We start from the raw sequence: 20,065 nt of genomic DNA, 5'->3' as shown, positions 1-20,065 counted from the left end.
CTGACAGCGCTCTATTCTGATGTTCTGCTGCTTCCTCTGACAGCGCTCTGCTATTCTGATGTTCGGCTGCTTCCACCTGACAGCGCTCTATTCTGATGTCCTGCTGCTTCCTCTGACAGCGCTCTGCTTTTCTGATGTTCTGCTGCTTCCTCTGACAGCGCTCTATTCTGATGTTCTGCTGCTTCCACCTGACAGCGCTCTATTCTGATGTTCTGCTGCTTCCACCTGATAGCACTCTGCTATTCTGATGTTCTGCTGCTTCCTCTGACAGCACTTTGCTATTCTGATGTTCTGCTGCTTCCACCTGACAGCGCTCTGCTATTCTGATGTTCTGCTGCTTCCTCTGACAGCGCTCTATTCTGATGTTCTGCGGCCTCCTCTGACAGGACTCTGCTATTCTGATGTTCTGCTGCTTCCTCTGACAGCGCTCTGCTATTCTGATGTTCTGCTGCTTCCTCTGACAGCGCTCTATTCTGATGTTCTGCTGCTTCCACCTGACAGCACTCTGCTATTCTGATGTTCTGCTGCTTCCTCTGACAGCACTTTGCTATTCTGATGTTCTGCTGCTTCCACCTGACAGCGCTCTGCTATTCTGATGTTCTGCTGCTTCCTCTGACAGCGCTCTATTCTGATGTTCTGCGGCCTCCTCTGACAGGACTCTGCTATTCTGATGTTCTGCTGCTTCATCTGACAGCACTCTGCTATTCTGAAGCTCTGAGCCTGTCTGAGCCTTAGTGCTACACTCCCTACTTAACTTAGGACTGGGCGATATGGCCTAAAAATAATAGGGGGAATTTATTATTGTATGTGTCTAATGCCGAACATCACCAATCACGGTGATGCCTGGCATTAACCCCTTGGACGCTGCGATCAAAGTTGAATGCGGTGTCTGAAAACATCCCCCCCCCCCAAAAAAAAAGAACCTCTTTCCCAATACCCCTGATATTTTTTTTTCCCCCAAAAAAATGGGTCATGTGACACAGAGTCAACAACATTGGGGGTTTGCAGTTGCCACGAATGCGCAACGCTCTCTCCCTACCTGAGCGGGGTGCACATTTGAGGTAACAGGTTAGGGACGGCCACACACATCACATTCCCAGAATGATGATTCAGAGTATAGGGTTTGGGGCGGGCATCAATTTTTATTTCGGCAATACTCTGGCTCATCATTCTGGGAATTGTCATATCAGTATTAAAATTGCAATTTTTATCCCCCCCCCCCCATAACCCCCCAAATTGTGCACTTCATCCATTCCTGGAAAAAAAATTTAGGGAACACCTGTCTGTTCCAAATTTCCACTTCACCTCTATACACCTTCCCTAGGGGGTGTGCTGTTTGTAATATTCTCACATGTGGGTGTTCCTTTCTTGTATTTTCCTCTGAATGTATGTAACTGTTAGGTCCGTAACAAACATCCGCCTCAAATGCGAAGAGTTCTCGCTGAGCTCTGTCGTATTTCCAGGCGACAATTCGGAGTCACATGTTAGTTGTTCCCAGAAAGATGAAGCAGAACATAGGTTGAAAATTGCAATTGTCAAAAGCTACCCTTCATCCATTCCTGGAAAATACATTTAGGAAACACCCGTGCGTTCAAAATGTCCTCTTTACCCCTCTACCCATTCCTCAGGGTGGGTACTTTCTGTAATGGTGTCACATGTGGGTGTTTCATTTTTGTATTTTCCTCGGAATGTATGTAACCGTCAGCTACTGATATGCCATAGGTCACAAATACAAAGTGACCTCTATGACTTCTGAGCCGTGTTGGGCACCCGCCCAGCACGCTACCCCATATGTGGATGTATTTCCATAGTCAGGGGGAAAAGCCCTCCAAAATTTGTAACCCAATTTCTCTTATTACCCCTTGTGAAAATGTTAAAAATTGGGTAACCCCAGCATTTTAGTGTAAAAAATCTAATTTTAAAATTTACGGCCCCCTGTTCAAAAAACCTGTGAGGTGTAAGTACTCACTGTACCCCTTGTTACCTTCCTTGAGGGGTGTAGTTTAAAAATTGGGGTCACTTTTTTTTTTTTTTTTTTTTTTTTTTTTTAGATTTTATGTCAGAACCTCAACAGAAGCACCTCTTTAGGCCTCAAATCTCATCTGTGCTGTCTCACTCCTAAGCCCTGTTTTGCACCTGCATAGTGCTTTACCACCATATATGGGGTATATGCTTATTCTGGAGAAAGGAGCTTTTTTTCTCTTACTACTTGTGAAACTAAAAATGTTTGGTTAATACCATCATTTTAGTGTTAAAAATCAAATTTTTCACTTTTACGGCCCACTGTTCAAAAAACCTGTGAGGTGTAATTACTACCTGTAACCCTTGTTACATTCCTGAAGGGGTTTAGTTTCCAAAATGGTGTCACATGTGGGGGGTTTCTGCTGTTCTGTCATCATGGTAGGTTTTAAAATGCACATGGCCCCTGACTTCAATTTTAGCAAAATTCTGTCTCCAAAAGACCAATGGCGCTCCTTTTCTTCTGAGACCTGTAATGCGCCAGTGGAGCACTTAACATCCACATATGGGGCATTTTATTAATCTGGAGCAGTGTTTCCCAACCTTTTTCGGGTCGGGGCACACCTTGGGGAAAAATTTTTCCGCGGGGCACCCCTACCGAGGTTGACGAGCAAAAAAAAGGGAAAAACGCAATGCACTATATCTATTTATCAGTGGGTATGTAGTTAAAATGACGTCTTCTCTAATTTGCATCGTTGCCTTCTCTTTGCCATCTGGTCCGGGCCATCATCACGTTTTCTTCCACACACAATTCTTCACTGTTAAACCTGCAAAACAAACCTATTAGGCTCCGCACTTTTTTTTAGATGGGTGTACATGGGTGACGGAGGGGTGTACAGAGGGGTATAGAGGAGTGTACATGGGTGACAGGGGTGTAGAGGAGTGTACATGGGTGACGGAGGGGTGTAGAGTAGTGTACATGGGTGATAGATGGGTGTACATGGGTGACAGAGGGGTGTATGGAGGTGTACAAGAGTGACAGATGGGTGTAGAAGAGTGTACATGGGTGACTGGGGCATAGGGGGTGACAGAGGGGTGGACAGGGGTGACAGAGGGGTGGACATGGGTGAATAGGATGTGGTCAGAGGGGTGGACAATGGAGGGTGAACATGGCGGACAGGGATGGACAGGGGTGACAGAGGGTTGGATGGGGGTGGACATGGATGACAGGAGGGTGGACATGAGAGACTGGGAGTGACAGAGGGGTGGACTGGTGTGACAAAGGGACAGATTGGTGAACAGGAAGGTGGACATGGGTGACAGGGTAGACTACGGGGGTAGACGGGGGGGGTAAACATGAGTGACAGGGATGGACAGGGAAGTGGACAAGGTGGACATGGATGACAGGAGGGTGGACATGGGTGACGGGGGGGGATGGACAAGAGTGACAGGGGGATGGACAAGAGTGACAGGAGGGTGGACATGGGTGACGGGGGGATGGACATGGGTGACGGGGGGGATGGACGTGGGTGACAGGGATGGACAGGAAGATGGACAAGGCGGACATGGATGACAGGTGGGGTGGACATGAGTGACGGAGGGGGTAGAGGGTGGACCTGGGTGACGGTGGTGGTGGGGGGGAGGTTTGAACAGGGTTGAGAAGGGGTAACAGAGGGGTGGAAAGGGTACGGTACCTTAAGCAAGCCGGCCCGCGCAGCTTGCAGTTCCACGGCAGGCACGGGAGTCCGGCGCAAATGCAGCTCGTTCTGCCCCAGGGCACCATTTTCGGCTCACTGCGCTGCAAGGGAGAGGGGGAAGCTGTGTGCGCAGTGCGCACGTAGGCTTCCCTTCCCCTCCCCCCAGCGCCATCAGTCATAAGCGCGCAGGCCTCGGTAGGACATTTAAAAAAAAAAAAAAATCACGGCAAAATCATGCGGCACCACGGGCAGTGCCGAACCACACACGTGTGCCGCGGCTCCGCGGTCGGAAATCACTGATCTGGAGATATTGGGCTTCAAATTTTTGGTTCCATTTTCACCTATTACCCCTTGTGAAAAAGAAAAATTTGGGGTAATACAATCATTTTAGTGTTAAAAATCTAATTTTCCATTTTCACGTCCAACTTCAATGCAACCTGGGAAGTGTTAAGGTTCACTATACCCCTTGTTACATTCCCTTAGGGGTGTAGTTTCCAAAATAATATGCCAATAGTTTTTTTTATTTTTGCTGTTCTGGCACCCAGGGGACTTTCTAAATGCAACATGACCCCCCCCCCCCCCCCCCAAAAAAAAAAAAAAAACATTTCAGCAAAATTCTCTCTCAAAAAGACAAATTTTGCTCCTTCTCTTCTCAGCATTGTAGTGCGCCAGCAGAGCACTTAATGTCCACAAATGGGGCATTTTCTTAAACGGGAGAAATTGGGCTTCAAATTTAGGGGTCCATTTTCACCTATTACCCCTTGAGAAATAGAAAAATTTGAGGTAACATCAACATTTTAGTGTTAAAAATCTAATTTTCCATTTTCACATCCAACTTCAACACAAAGTAGTCAAACACCTGTGAGGTGTTAAGGTTAACTATACCCCTCATTACGTTCCTTGAGGGGTGTAGTTTCCAAAATAGTATGCCATGTGGGGGTTATTTTGCTGTTCCTAAACTTCCTAAATGCAACATGGCCCCCAAAAACCATGACAGCAAAATTTGTTTTAAAAAATCCCACAGTTGCTCTTTCCCTCTTGAGCCATGTTGTGAGCCCACAGAGCACTTTATGTCAACATATGAGGTATTTCCATACTCGAGAGAAATTGGGCTACACATTTTGGGGGGCTTTTTCACCTAATACCACTTTTAAAAATGAAAAAAAAAAAAAAAAAAAAAGGGCCTACAAGAACATGTTAGTGTAAAAAAATGCAGATTTTGTCTTTTCTCCTCCACTTTGCTGCTATTCTTGTGAAACACCTAAAGAGTTAACAAACTTTCTGAATGTCATTTTGAATACTTTAAGGGGTGTAGTTTCTATAATGTAGTCATTTATGGGGTATTTTCACAGAAAGGCCCCTCAAATCCACTTCAAACTTAATTGGTCCCTGAAAAATTCAGATTTTTAAATTTTTGTGAAAATTTAGAAAATTGCGGCTACAATTTAAAGCCCTCTAATGTCTTCAAAAGTAAAAACATGTCAACTTTTTGATACCCCACCATGAAGTAGACATATTGGCCCTGATTTACTAAGAGTGGAGTGTAGGTTTCTTTGTGGGTTTTAATTCCCTACAATTTATTTTCCACGGTATTTACTAAGGTTTCCCTACATTTTCCACTTTCCCTACACTTTCCTTTTTTTACACATGCTCTGATCTGTCTGGTTTTCCTCAGCTCAAATCCACCACATTTTATGTGGAAACCTTAGTAAATATGTTGTTTTTTTTGTTTGTTTTTTAAATGTCAGGAACACACCCCTTTTCGGAGACCCTGTACCCTTTTCCCAGTGGCCACGCCCCCTTTTCAGGTTTTCTTAGCAAAATGGAGAGTTAGTCGGGGTTTTTTCAATTCTGGTGCAAAATCTGGCGCAGACGGAATTTCTGGCGCAATGCGACAGAATCTGGCGCATAACCTGACAAAACATGCCTGGTTTGCAATAGTAAATGAGGGCCATTGTATTTGTAAATAAATATTTGTAAATATTTTCTTAAAATTTAGGATTTTACACCAAGAAAGGATGCAAGTAACGCTGAAAATTTACCACTATGTTAAAGTAGAATATGTCATGAAAAAAAAAACGGTGAATGCATCCCAGAGTTATTAATGCATAAAGTGACAGTGGTCTGAATTGCAAAAAAGGGCTGAGTACTTAAGATGAAAAGGGCTGAGTCCTTAAAGGGGTATTCCAGGCCAAAACTTTTTTTTACACATCAACTGGCTCCGGAAAGTTAAACAGATTTGTAAATTACTTCTATTAAAAAATCTTAATCCTTCCAATAGTTATTAGCTTCTGGAGTTGAGTTGTTGTTTTCTGTCTAACTGCTTTCTGATGACTCACGTCCCAGGAGCTGTGCAGCTCCTATGGGGATATTTTCCCTTCATGCACAGCTCCCGGGACGTGACATCATCATTGAGCAGTTAGACAGAAAACTTCAGAAGCTAATAACTATTGGAAGGATTAAGATTTTTTAATAGAAGCAATTTACAAATCTGTTTAACTTTCCGGAGCCAGTTGATATATAAAAAAAGTTTTTGCCTGGAATACCCCTTTAAGGGGTTAAGAGGACTTTTTTTTTTACACTTTTCATATCCTCATAAGTGAGTTTTATTAGCAAGCGTAGTGCTGAGCGGTATACCAGTTCATACCGAATACCGAATTTTTTTTCCTGCACGATATGAATTTTGCCCATACCGCAATACCGGTTGGGTCCCTCCCCCCCCCCCCCCCCCCCCGAATGAGTGAATTATCCGCCGCAGCTCGCTGTCCCCGCATCGGGGAACTAATTATATGTGACCCGCGAGCGCTGTTTTGCTTTTCTTCCGCCCCCCCCAATGAATTATCAGCTGCGCTGTCCCCACATCATGTCACCCGCAAGCGCTCCTCTGTTAATCCTCCTATGAGTTGCAGGCCGCCAGCACTAGAAATCTGTACTGTACTACAAATAACGTTGCACAGGCTTCAAAAATAAACAAAATAAACTTTAACTCACCTTCCGACGTTTCCCGTTACCGGCCTCACGGTCCCTCCGCTGCGGTCCTGCGCAGCTACTGCCTGTGTGTGTCTGTCAGGAGACAAAATACAGGAAGTGAGGGCAGGACAAGCAGGGCTCGTGCTCTCCACAGCCAGTTTTGTACGCAGGGTCTAAGCTGATGTAGATTTGTGACAAATCATGGGCTCCAGATGATGGGCTCCAGATCACTTCAAAGTGAAAAACCAAAAGTGTGTACCAAAGTCATTTTTGTCAAAATCACTTTAGCAAAATGTTGTACAAGTTTTGTGCAACAGAGACCTTTCTGCAGCTTTTCCACACCAAAAAAGGCTCTAAACCCTTTAGTAAATTCCCCCCCAAATCCACTATGAATCCTTTGTTGATGATTCTGCAGCGAAGTGGCACATAATGTAGATCAGCAGTGTGGATTTCAATACGTTTTGGTATTTGATGCACTGTGGATTTATTTTGGATTTGCCCTATAAAATTCTGACCTCCAGTAGGTGGCACTGTAGAGCTGTAAAGTTGTTTCCCTTCTAAAAATGAGCTACTTTGCATATTCCTTTCCCGTGGAGCATTGTACGGCATGTAAGACTCAGGACGATTGGGGCCAGATTGGGATGTGAAGGCCAATATAGCAATAGTGTAGTTCTATAAGGTTTATTACTGTAAAGACAATTAACTGTGACACATGAATCTTTTTAATGACACTTGACTGTTATTGTATTTTAACTTGACTAAAAATTTGTATTCCTTTTTTTAAATGTAGAAAACCTGCCAGAAACCTGTGGACAAGTACATTGAATATGATCCTGTCATCATCCTGATCAATGCTATGCTATGCAAAGTCCAGGCCTATAGGCACATCCTGTTCAATACAGCAATAAATGTAAGTCACACAACAGTCTAATGGATAGAGCTATTTTTAGATGATAATTGTAAGCAACCGCCAGCATGGCACAACAACATTTATAGGGGTGTTCCGGGATTTAAAGAGTACCTGTCCTCAAACCATATTTTCTAAACTAACTCAGATTATATTCACTTACTACACCTAACACCCATCCTGCCCTAAAAAAAAAAATTCTGACCTGTAAAAAGTTGTGTATCATACCTTTCCCCTTGCCTAAATTTTGTGCGCTCTGGCAGGAGAAAGTGGGCATTCCCCAGCAGGGGCGACAGCACTGAAGCCTGGGAGAGCTGTGCCTCACCATGCCCCGCACGTACAGTGATCCCTCAACTTACAATGGCCTCAACATACAATAGTTTCAACATACAATGGTCTTTTCTGGACCAGTGTAACTTGAAACCAGACTCAACATACAATGCTATTGAATCTTGCTAAACATGTCAATGGCTGGAAGAACCGACCAATTAGAATGGATATTTCACTGGTAAAACCCGTGTATTCCTAAAGTGTATGCACTGACTGGTGTCTGGTAGCGCCCTCTACAGTACAGGGAGGTATTACATGTTCTGTACTCTTTACCTCTGCCAGGGTTACCTGCTCCTTTGGACATCAGGTGAGGGCGGCTCCATTTTCCTTTTTTTAGGACACTGCGTGTTCTGTACAGCACCCTGAAGAAGCTTCTGTCCTCTACATAGACCAGTGTTTCCCAACCAGGGCGCCTCCAGCTGTTGCAAAACTACAACTCCCAGCATGCCCGGACAGCCTTCGGCTGTCCGGGCATGCTGGGAGTTGTAGGTTTGCAACATCTGGAGGCGCCCTGGTTGGGAAACACTGAAATAGACAGTAATTTACAGCTCCCAGTAGATCTTTCTTACTTTTATATGTAAGGATTTGCTTTATCTGTATTAGTTATCTACTTATTATTCTTTAATTCTCACTTTTTCCTATTTTTAGATGACATTTTGGTGGTTTCAGAACCAATTACCAGGTTTCCATAGAGTTCTGGTCTCAACATACAATGGTTTCAACATACATGGTTTCAACATACATGGTCGTCCTGGAACCAATTAATATTGTAACTTGAGGGACTACTGTACTTCCTGAGTTTGGACTTCTGCAAGTTCAGGTGGAGACCAAATTAACAGTTTGGGAAAAGAACAGAGCCACCTAGTGGCCGTTTTTTTTTTCAATCATATTAAAAACATATAAAGGTTGAGAATTTTAACAGCAAGTAAGTAGCAAAGTGTCTTATACTAACATAAGGAACAATATATTAAAAGTTTAATTTGGTGACAGGTACTCTTTAAACATTTTACATATGTTGCTGGAGAGGGCTGTTAAAATTAACAATAAAGATCTGTGCAGCGCTGCAGAATAGGCCGCCTCTACTGTATATACACTTTAGGAACTCCTGTACATATGTCTGGGTGACATTTCTGCCTAGAAAACACTTACTATAAATACTTCTACCATTTATAGAACAACTCTACTTAGATAATGTGATTTATGCCTCCTCCGATGTGCATGAGAGAACAGAGACCACATACGCAGAGGCAGCAGATATTTTATTGACATGTGTGACAATAAACATCAATCTAAAGTTTGCTTTATATGTATGTGTGTTCTGTAACATCTACTTTCTTTGCTCTGTAGTTTACTTTGGATTTTCCATATTGAATCCTCATAGAAATTCCTCAGTAAATCCATTCATTGTGAACATGTCATAGTGCAGAGGCCAGCAATGCATCTCTGCTCCAGGGCCTATTCACAGGTCACATTTTTGTCGCTTTTTTTTGGCCTCCAATTCAGTCACCTACACTACACTGTTGTTTCTTTTTTTGCCACAGTTTGCACAAAGTTACAGATAGAAAATAAAAATGAAAACAGCCTGTTAGACAAGTCCCTACCATGATTCTGCGCTCAATACCCCATAATAGAATGTAAAAACTGAATTTTTGCTAATTTATTAAAAAAAGAAAAAGCCTGTAGAGCGCTGTGGCAGGATTGTGTGGATGCACAGATCTGGAGAAGGGTTAAAAAATGTTTCAGCTGCCCTGAAAGTTTACAGGGGCACAATCGCCTCCATTATTCTTAAATGGAAGAAGTTTAGAACAACGAGGACTCTTCCTAGATCTGGCTGTCCCACCAAAGTAAGAAATTGTAAGAGAATGGCAAACTAACTAACAAGTTGGTAAGAGAGGTGGCAAGGAACCCAATAGTAGGGATGTCCAGATACCATTTTTTATGACAGACTACCTATACTCAAATTCTAGTACTTGCCGATACCAAGTATGAGTATTTTTATTTTAAAGGGAGTCCGACACCTGGGTGACCCGGTTCGTAGCACTGCTTACCGTGCTGATATGTGGGTCCTTGTTGTGTACAATGGAGGCGGCTGCTGTAGTATGAGCCAAGATTTCTCTCTTCTCCATTGGGCAGAACAGGGAATTTGCATTGGCGGCGAGGCCTATGACCACATGGTGAGCAGTGGTAGAAACCGGGTCACCTGCACTATCTACCTAAAAATTCAAGTGTTAGTGCAGGTGACTCTGCTGTAAGATTGCCTTCAATAGTAGGTAGTATGCCCTTGCAGACATTAGTTGCAGCCCCCTGTAGACATTAGTAGCAGCTCCCCTGCAGACCACAGCCCCCCTTGTAAACCGCAGGCCCCCACTGTAGACACCAGGCCCCCCCCCCCCCTTTAGAGAGCAGGCACCCCCTGTAGACAGAAGCCCCCCTTTTAGATAGCAGCCTCCCCCCCCTTTAGACAGCAGGTCCCCCCCCCCCCCCCCCCCTGTAGACATTAGTAACAGCCACCCTGTAGACCGCAGCCCCCACCCTTGTAGACAGCTCACCGGCGGCTGTCCTCTGTCTGGTGTTGCCATTCCGCTGCCCCATCCTCCTCCATAGGACGCATCAAGGCATCCTATGGAGGAGCATGTGACATATATGTCACTCTGCTTACTCTCTAGCGTTACACTGGGCGCAGTGGAAGAGGTGGAGTGACGTGTGTGTCACATGCTCCTCCATGGAACGCCATGATGCAGATGGGAGAACGGGGCAGCAGAGCTGCCGCAGGTATCGGACATGGTATCGGGGACATTAAACGAGTCCCCGATACCATGCAGTTGGATAGTATCGGCCCTGATACCAATACTAGTTTCGGTTTCTGGAAATACCTGCCCAATAGTCACTCTTGCTTGGCGCCAAAGAGTCTGTGTGCAGATGGGAGACATTTACTGAAGACCAACCATCATTGCAGCCTCCACAATCTGGCCTTAATGACAGAGTGGTCAGAAAGAAGCCTCTACTCCGTAAAAGACACATCAAAACTGTCTGACGTTTGCTAAAAAAGCAGCTAAAGGACCCTTAGACTTTAAGAAACAAGATTCTCTGATCTGATGGAAAAAAAATATTTTTGGCCGCAATTCTAAGTGTCATGTCTAGAGGAAACCAGGCACTGCTCATAATCTGCCCAATGCCATCCCTACAGTGAGGCATGGTGGAGGCTGCATTGTGCTGTGGGGCATTTTTCAGTAGCTGAGACACAGCCAAGACAACACAGGAGTGGCTTAGGGACAACTATGTTACTGTCCTTTAGCACAAGCCTGCAACATAACAAATTGTGAACAAGTGTGAAGACTTTTCGAATACACTGTATATGCACCAGTAAATGGGCATACAAGATGGCCTGCCATCTTTTTTCTGCTGTCATCTACTATGTTATTTACATGTTGCTACGCTATACATTATAGTTGTTCAGGAAAACTCTCTTAAAGCATCTGTAGTTCTATCCGTTACCTGGATTGTTCAAATAAGAAAATCTCCTTATTTACTCACTAGATTCATGGCAAGCTGTGCATATTCTGTCTACTCTGCGAAGCTTACACCAGGTGGCGACAGCTGCCAGGATCCAGCAACCACACGGACCCAGAAGACATTATCAGATACGCCAAGGAATGGGATTTCTATAAGCAGTTTGGGATAGCTGCTCTGGGTACAGTCATTCTATACTATGTAGCAGATACCATCCACCTCAAGCCTTATTTTCATATACTTTTTATACCATAAAAAAAGGAATATAAAGCGATCAAAAAGTCAGATGAAAACAAAAATGGTTTTGATTAAAACTTAAGATCATGGCTCAAAAAAATAGCTCTCATACCACCCCGTACGCGGAGAAAAAAAATGTTGTAGGGGTAAGAGGACAATTTTAAAGTGTAGCTCCCACCAAGTACTATATAATCTAATATGTCCCTACCTAGTAGTAATCTAGCCCTAACCCCCTACCTGGCTTAAAATTTTTTTTTTTTATCGCTTTAATAGAGCAGATTTAGTGCTTCTAAATCTGCTCTATAAAGCAGGGCAGGAAGCAGCGCTTCCCAACAGGTGCGACATCACTGACGCCTTGCTGGGCGCTTGCTTCAGCCCTCAGATAGTCTATGCATGAGTGTTATTTATCTAATAAGGTGTCTCCAGCTGTTTCCCAACTACAACTCCCAGCATGCCATGATTGCTATTAGCTGTCAGGCCATGCTGAGAATTGTAGTTGTGAAACAGCTGGAGGCACCCTATTAGATAAATAACACTCATGCCTAGTGCTTGGCGGTATACAGAACCTGATATCGTTTTTTTCCTCCCAGCGGTGTCACAAGAATGCCTCCCGCGATCGCTACTATCACCGCTAGCGGGGTCCCTGTGCCCACTAGCGGTGTCCCAAAAATGCCGAGCGCGGCTCTGTTCCCCGTCCCTGTAAGCTCTCAGGGTACGGGAACAGATTTAAAAGCCTCGCGTGCGGCTAACATAGTACTGCGCAGGCGCAGCACTACGCAAATAGTGTTGGGCTAACGTAGGCAGCGCTAGGAGCCTGGTGTTGGCCCTACGCTATTTGCGTAGTACTGCGCATGCGCAGTACTACATTAGCTGCGCGCGGGGAACAGAGCTGCGCTTGCGCTCGGCATTCTTGTGACACCGCTAGTGGGCACAGGGACCCCGCTAGCGGTGATGGTAGCGCTCGCGGGGGGCACATTTGACACTGCTAGTGGGCACAGGGACCCCGCTCGTGCACGGAGGGGGGTGGGGGTTAGGCCAGCGGAGCTGGCCAATGCGCGCAGCCCCAGCTATCGGCGCGCTCGCTTTCGCCTGTTTGATTGACAGGCGGGAGCGAGCACCGCAGTGACTGGATTTTGACTCATTGCCAGGCTTAAATGAGTCGAAATTCTGTAGTGACGTCACTGCCGAATGCATTCGGCCACTAGGAGGGCGACCCCTAGTGGCTGAATTTAAAATTTATTTTAAACTGGTTTAAAATCACTTTTTTTAATTAAAGTATAAAAGTATATTAGAGATATGTTGTAGTACTTAAGTACTACAACATATCAATTTTTTTTACTTCATGACAGTGCCCATTTAAATGTATTAATTTTCGTATATTTAGTTATGATTTTTTCCAAAAGTACCACAAAATCAAACCTATATAAGTAGGGTATCATTTTAATCTTATGGACCTACAGAATAAAGATAAGGTGTCATTTTTACCGAAAAATGTACGGCGTAGAAATGGAAGCCCCAAAATTTTTCAAAATTGTGTTTTTTCTTCAATTTTGTCGCACAATGATTTTTTTTCCTGTTTCGCCGTAGATTTTTGGGTAATATTACTGATGTCATTACAAAGTAGAATTGATTGCGCAAAAAATAAGCCCTCATATGAATTTTTAGGTGCAAAATTGAAAGGGTTAAGATTTTTAAAAGGTGAGGAGGAAAAAAGTGCCGGCCTGCTTCTTACATGACAGTGCGCTCAGCCTATCACCAACCGAGGCGGAACATCTCTGCGGCCGGTGATAGGCTGACGGCTCTGTGATGTTCACATCCCCAGCGTTAGGCCGTTAAGGGGAGTTAAAGTTGAATTTTTTATTTTTGCAGCCTGGGCACAGGAATATGTAGTACAGTACAGATTTCCAGCGAGAACGAGGAGAGAACGAGGAGAGCGGTGCTGATAAACTGGTGGGGGGGGGGGGGGGGGGGGGGGGAAATGATGTTACATACCATGGAACTGCCATAACTCACAAAAATATTTTTGGTCATACCGCCACCGCCCAGCTCTAATATAGACCTTGTTAAAACCTGCTTCCCTGCATTTAGCTGTATGTTTAAAGGAGGTTTGGGGCGGGCGGGGGGGGGGGGGTGGGGGGGGGGGGGGGGGGGGATTGGGGGCGTTCAATTTTACTTGTTTATATGAAAAAAGCCTTTTAATATTTATTGTTAGGTAGGGAATGTAGAGAAAAAAGAAAATGTAAAATGGAACATATTAATGCGTGACATACTGCCTTTTTTCCCCACAGAACAGGCAGCGTTCCTCATAGGAATCTTCATTGTTTTGTTCCTGGTGAAGCGGAAGACTTTTAAGTCCTATTCAGAGTTTGCTTTTCTCCTGAAAGCTCTTTTGCTGTCCAGTTATGGGAAACTGCTGCTGATTCCTGCCGTTATTTGGGAACACGATTACACCCCGCTGGGTCTGCGGCTTATCACGCTTTTTGTTCTTACATCAAATACTCAAGCAATCCGAGGTAAATGATATTTTTCTTTCCTTTTCCCTACATGGACAGCTACATTAGACAGGGAACACTAAGCCGCTTTCCTTCTGAACATTCAGCCAAGATGCAGTCGTTTATATAGCCAAGTCATATTACCAAGCGCATCCATTCATTTACTATACACTGTTACAGATATACAAGTCATCCAAAGCCATCCTTCTATTTTCTTATAAATCCCAAACTTGAAGTGCCGAAAATGTAACTCTTAATAGTTGCTAAAATATATCACCACAAATGTGAATAAACAGAAAAACAAACTCCAATCATAAGCATTTCTATGTGGATAAAGAATTGTATACCACTGCTATACTGGTCTTTGCTTGCACTGCTGCATCGGTGACATATCTGTGCAACATGTGGCCATAGCATTCGCTAGCTGCAGCTGTGGCGTCAGAATTGCGGAGGCATCACTGCTGTATCAGAAAAACAGGCCCCAGCCTGGTACCAGGAAATCAGTAGATTTACAAATTTGTAACACATCCAGTATTTTTAAATTATTTTAAAGGCCTGATAAACCTCTTAAAGCAACTTGACAGGTTTTGACCCACTTAAAGGGGAACTCTGGTATTTAAAGGGGTACTCCACCCCTAGATATCCTTTGGATAGGGTTATAAGATGTCTGATCGTGGGGGTCCCGCCACTGGGGATCCCCCCGATCTTGGCTGCGACACCCCAGACATCCGGTGCACAGAGCGAACTTCGCTCCGTGCCGGATGACTGGCAATGTGGGTCGGAGGCTCGTGACGTCACGGCCATGCCCCCTCAATGCTAGTCTATGGTAGGGGGCGTGATGGCTGTCACGCCCCCTCCCATAGACTTGCATTGAGGGGGCGTGGCCGTGACGTGGCCTGTAACAATTTATCCTCTATCAACAGAATAGAGGATAAGTGTCTGACCGCTGGAACCTCCCCCCCCCCCCCCCCCCCCCCCCCCCCGTGATCTTTTGGCCAGTTTCCTCCAAAATAGGCAGAGTCAGGAAGGTGCTTGAAACCGAGGTGAGGGTAAAACTTCTACTTTATTCCCATAATGCAACGCGTTTCGCGGAGGTTCCGCTTCCGCGGAACCTCCGCGAAACACGTTGCATTATGGGAATAAAGTAGAAGTTTTACCCTCACCTCGGTTTCAAGCGCCTTCCTGACTCTGCCCATTTTGGAGGAAATTGGTCTGGATCTGTTATCTGTGAAAGGTGGAGTGGCTGCTGGAACTTCACACTCTATGCACTCTTATCCATGATTGTACTTGGACGTAGTACAACCCGACTTGGTAAGCGCACATTCACATTCTGCGTTACCTGTACACCTTACGGTATCACACTAGGGAGCGCTTCCTGCTCTATTTTTTATTCTAGCTCCCATGCATAGAGCAGCCACTTTTCCGTGCACAGAGCTGTGTTGACCACCGCACAAAACGGTGACTGACACGCCCCCCCCCATTCATCTCTGTGGAAGAGCCGGAGATGCATCGCTCCTGTATCTCAGGCTCTTCAATAGAGATACATAAAGGGGGCCTGCCTGTTGAACGTAATCCGTGCACAGAGAGGAGGTTGCTCCATGCATATGGCGAGCCGGGATGCCGGGCAGGAGAGAGCAGGGGGTCTTAGCGGTTGGACGACCCCACGATCAGATACTTATCCCTTATCCTGTAAACCATTGCTTCATTGTAAAGCTTTGAGATCTGAGGCTGTTTTGTACGTATGGCTCGCTTTTCTGTCGTTTCGATTTTGTTCAGATTTTGCTTCAAAGTTTCCATTAGAAATATCTGTGCTGATTCTATCAAAAAATACTGGACGTAATAATACAACGCTAAGATGCTGAACCCCATGACTGAAACCTGATGGACCCCTCTAAAGCCAGTGGTATTTATTGAGCGCTGACAGTGCCCATCATGTTAAGAATTTAAGGCCACTATTGTTTATGTTTATCTGTTTCTATCATGGAGCAAAACAATGAAAGCTAGCGCAGATGTAAAACCTTATGCAGCATTACTAGATATCATTCTTACATATTGTGTAATAATAACTTGTTTTTCTTTCCTTTAGTGACTTTGAATGTGAGTCGAGCCGTATCACTGATCGCTATTGCTTGTGGACTGCTCTTGGAAAATGCGCTGTCCTCTGTTCAATGGGCTGTATAGTAAACGTGCATATAGCGTGCAACAACTAAATAGGAATTTGATTGACCTTCTGAGCAGGTTGTGTTTGGGGGGGAAAGCAATACGAACTTTTTCAAATACTAAATATTTATTTTGTTATTGTCTAAACCTTACCAAACTGATACAATGTTTCTATGTTTTTACAGATGTTAATAAATGATACATTTATGTACTGTTTTTTTTTTCTTGTTAAAGTGCCAGTTTGCAATTCAGAGCTGCACATTTAACCACAGGCAGCCATTTTAAAAGGGATTTCCAGGCATCCACAACAAAGGCCATGAATGTTACACAATAATAAATACAGCCAGAAGCAGTTTGTGTTATATCATTGTGTAGTGGTACACCCGGGTGCAGCTGAAATAAATGGGAGCTGAGCTGCAGTAACCTGGCGCCACCAATACACAATGAATAGAGGCGGCTGCTTCTGGCCATTCATGGTGCGCAAACCAGAGCTGCAACTGAGGATAGGCCATTCATGTAAAATGCCCAGAAAACCCCTTATAACCCTGGCAAGATCTGGTCACCAAAGATAAATACAGGTGTAGACTCTCTGCTCCCTCCTACCCTCCCTATACTACTCTTTTACGATGTATTATTTTCCCCTATAATCCTACACGGATACATTGAAGTAAAAACATTCATATGACAGCTCACAATCACCCTTTTGCTTAAAGAAACACCGTATAAATTTATTATTTTTTGCCCATGTCAGGCACCCTCACCATCACTAGTCATATACCGTAATTTGTTTCATTCCAGCACAGCTGCATCTATGCATTTCCGTATTCTTACTTCATGTGATAGTCATGTGATCACCAATCTGACCCACTGAAATTTACTTGTATGTCAAGTCCTAGGTCAGCTGACTTACTGTAAACCACACCACCTATTAGATCCCTTCTGCTAGTTTGCAGACCCCTCCCCACTTAGATATGTATACTGCTGCTATTGCTATGGGATCAGGATATATAGTAGATATATCTACGAAGGCTGTGTTCACACATTGCGTTTCTTGTTGTGTTTCAGTTTTTGCTAACATTTTCCCAAAATTGCAACAAAAAGGTGCTATTGTACCACAACTTCGTAAATCACAGTAAAAATGCAACGTTTGAACACAGCCTAAAGACTTAATCACAATAGGTCTAATCACTCACCTCATGGAATTATTTCTCTAAATGCATTTTGAATAAGAAAGCACATCAAAACTGAACATAGTGTGAACTGTCACCAAGCCACTTATGAGTCTAAGCTGTTTAAGCGTTTGGTTGCTGGAGCCTAGCCAGGTGAGTATGTTGGTCTCATTAGGTCAAATGAACCACCCCCTCCCTGCACAGCCAGAGGATTTATGGAAAATGTGCAGCATGACAAATTAATTTTTACTTTTAATCAGAAAAAAACATCTGAAAACTCCATGCCTGCCAGATCAGCGAAAACATCAGCTAATAATAGTCCATGCTGCAATGTGTATGCAAAAGGTTTCATAATTGTTTTTAAATAATGAAAGGTACACTAAAAAGAAAATTAAAAAAAAAAATTAAAATCGCTCTACTCCTCCTTTTATTCATAATAGATCATGTATTGTTTCCTGTTGCAGATAAAATTGAGATATACTGTATATTAACAAATTGTGTCTGTGTTCCTCATAGTCAAGGAGTCATGCTGTGGCTCAGCAGTCATTGGCCATAGCGATGTCCCGGCCACAAATTGCTGAGCTACAATCATTTTTTATTTTTTTGGGCCGAATTCCACCGGACTGCATTGCTGTCTATGAAGACATTGCATGTGATGATTTTGGAGCACCGGCTACAGACAGGGATATTCTGGGCAAAGGTTTAGCAGTGTGGTCATGTCCCATTTTCTTGAAGCCCCACTTTTCATTAAGCAAAGCCCCTTTGTCCAGCATGGTGCATATCTGCATTCTTTTTGACTAGTTAAAAAATCTGTATAATACGTGCACCAAAACTCTGGCACACACACTTTTATTTATATCTACCACTGTGTATATACCGTATATATACTCGAGTATAAGCCGAGTTTTTCAGCACGATTTTTCGTGCTGAAAACGCCCCCCTCGGCTTATACTCGGGTGAACTCTCCGCCTGTCAATCCCTTTTCAGTGGTCTTCAACCTGCGGATCTCCAGATGTTGCAAAACTACAACTCCCAGCATGCCCGGACAGCCATCAGCTGTCCGGGCATGCTGGGAGTTGTAGTTTTGAAACCTTTGGAGGTCCGCAGGTTGAAGACCACTGCGGCCTTCGTCATCATCCAGACACCCCCTTTAGTTTTTTACTCACCTCCCCTCGGTGGGAAGGAAGGGTGAGCTGGTCCGGGCTATCTATGCTGCAGGGATCGTCCGGTGGGGAGGGTTAGTCGTTCTTTTTCACCCGGGAGGCCCTCTTCTCCGGGCCTGGCCCCGGACTAGTGATGTTGCCTTGACGATGATGCACAGGGACGTGCATGAACGTCCTTGTGCGTCGTCAAGGCAATGTCACTAGTCCGGGGCAGGGCCTGGAGCGTGGAGAAGAGGGCCCTCCAGGTGAAATTGGACAGCCTGGAACGACTAACCCTGCCCAGCGGACAGTCCCTGCAGCATAGATGGCCCGGACCAGCTCGCCCTTCCTTCCCACCGAGGGGAGGTGAGTTGAAAACTAAAGGGGGGTCTGGATGATGACGAAGGCCGCAGTGGTATTCAACCTGTGGACCTCCAGAGGTTTCAAAACTACAACTCCCAGCATGCCCGGACAGCCATCGGCTGTCCGGGCATGCTGGGAGTTGTAGTTTTGCAACCTCTGGAGGTCCACAGGTTGAAGACCACTGATGAAGGGATTCACAGGCGATGATGATGAAGGGGGGGGGGGGGGGTGATGGGGGTCTGGATGATGACAGGGGGAATTATGTATTTCCCACCCTAGGCTTGTAGTTGAATCAATAACTTTTCCTTGGTTATTGGGGTGAAATTAGGGGCCTCTGCTTATATTCGGGTCAGCTTATACTCGAGTATATACGGTACTGTTCATTTTTAGCATTTATTTCTAGGCCTAGCATCTCCCATAAGGCACAGCCTGGCAGAAAACTCCTTTTAAGTCAGTATTTTTACTAAAACCAGGAGTGGGTCCATAACATAGATAAGGATGCAAATCAATTTCCATGTTTTGGTAAAAATACTGACTAAAATGAGCTCCAAAATGAGTTCAAAATACTCACCACAATTTCGATATGTTCATTCTTTTTTTTTTTTTTAAGTTGCTAAAAGAGAGCTTTTTATTGCTCCATGCGACTTTTAAGGCACATTTATTAAATGAACGTGCCAGGTTGTCGTGTAAATCTGTTGCATAATCAACTACTTTTAAAAGTGGTATAAACCAAATCTGAACAAGTGGCATGTTAGCAAGATCAGACAGCACCAAATTTACCATAGCCCATTAGGTTCTTTAAGCACATTCTTTGTTCTATTAGGGTACATTCACTTGTGAAGCAAATACATTGAGTTTACCGCTATAGGTTTACAGTAGACCTCCCTGAAGTCAATGTCATCTGCTGCGGATTTTCCGTTACTGAAATCCCGCTGTGGCTCAAACCTGCAGCAGGCTGTACATCCTGCATGTGTGAACTTACCCTTAGGTCTCGTTCACACGTGCGGATTTATTTGCGGGTTTGAAAGGGAGTGGGCTCTCCATGACTGTCTGCAACAGATTTAAGCTGCGAAATTTCCACTGCGAAAATCCACCGCAGACCCTATTGACTTTAATGGGGCTTGCGGCG

The 20,065-nt window shown here is 44.4% G+C and overlaps 1 protein-coding gene across 2 annotated transcripts in view; it reads left to right on the top strand.

Annotated features, from left to right (window-relative positions):
* ARV1 (ARV1 homolog, fatty acid homeostasis modulator) overlaps positions 1-16,549 on the top strand; it is a 38,762-nt gene extending 22,213 nt beyond the window's left edge. The window contains exons 3-6 of one of the 2 annotated variants that reach the window (XM_056567367.1): positions 7,417-7,536; positions 11,401-11,554; positions 13,899-14,123; positions 16,189-16,549. In XM_056567367.1, coding sequence (XP_056423342.1) covers positions 7,417-7,536; positions 11,401-11,554; positions 13,899-14,123; positions 16,189-16,283 — 594 coding nt within the window. In that variant the 3' untranslated portion in view covers positions 16,284-16,549. The remainder of the gene's footprint in view (positions 1-7,416; positions 7,537-11,400; positions 11,555-13,898; positions 14,124-16,188) is intronic. The other variant, XM_056567366.1, reaches the window with a different exon arrangement.
* The last annotated feature ends 3,516 nt before the right edge of the window (positions 16,550-20,065 follow it).

Source organism: Hyla sarda, chromosome 3 (genome assembly GCF_029499605.1).
Source record: "Hyla sarda isolate aHylSar1 chromosome 3, aHylSar1.hap1, whole genome shotgun sequence".
Lineage (NCBI taxonomy): Eukaryota > Metazoa > Chordata > Amphibia > Anura > Hylidae > Hyla > Hyla sarda.
This window is presented reverse-complemented; position numbering and strand designations above follow the sequence as displayed.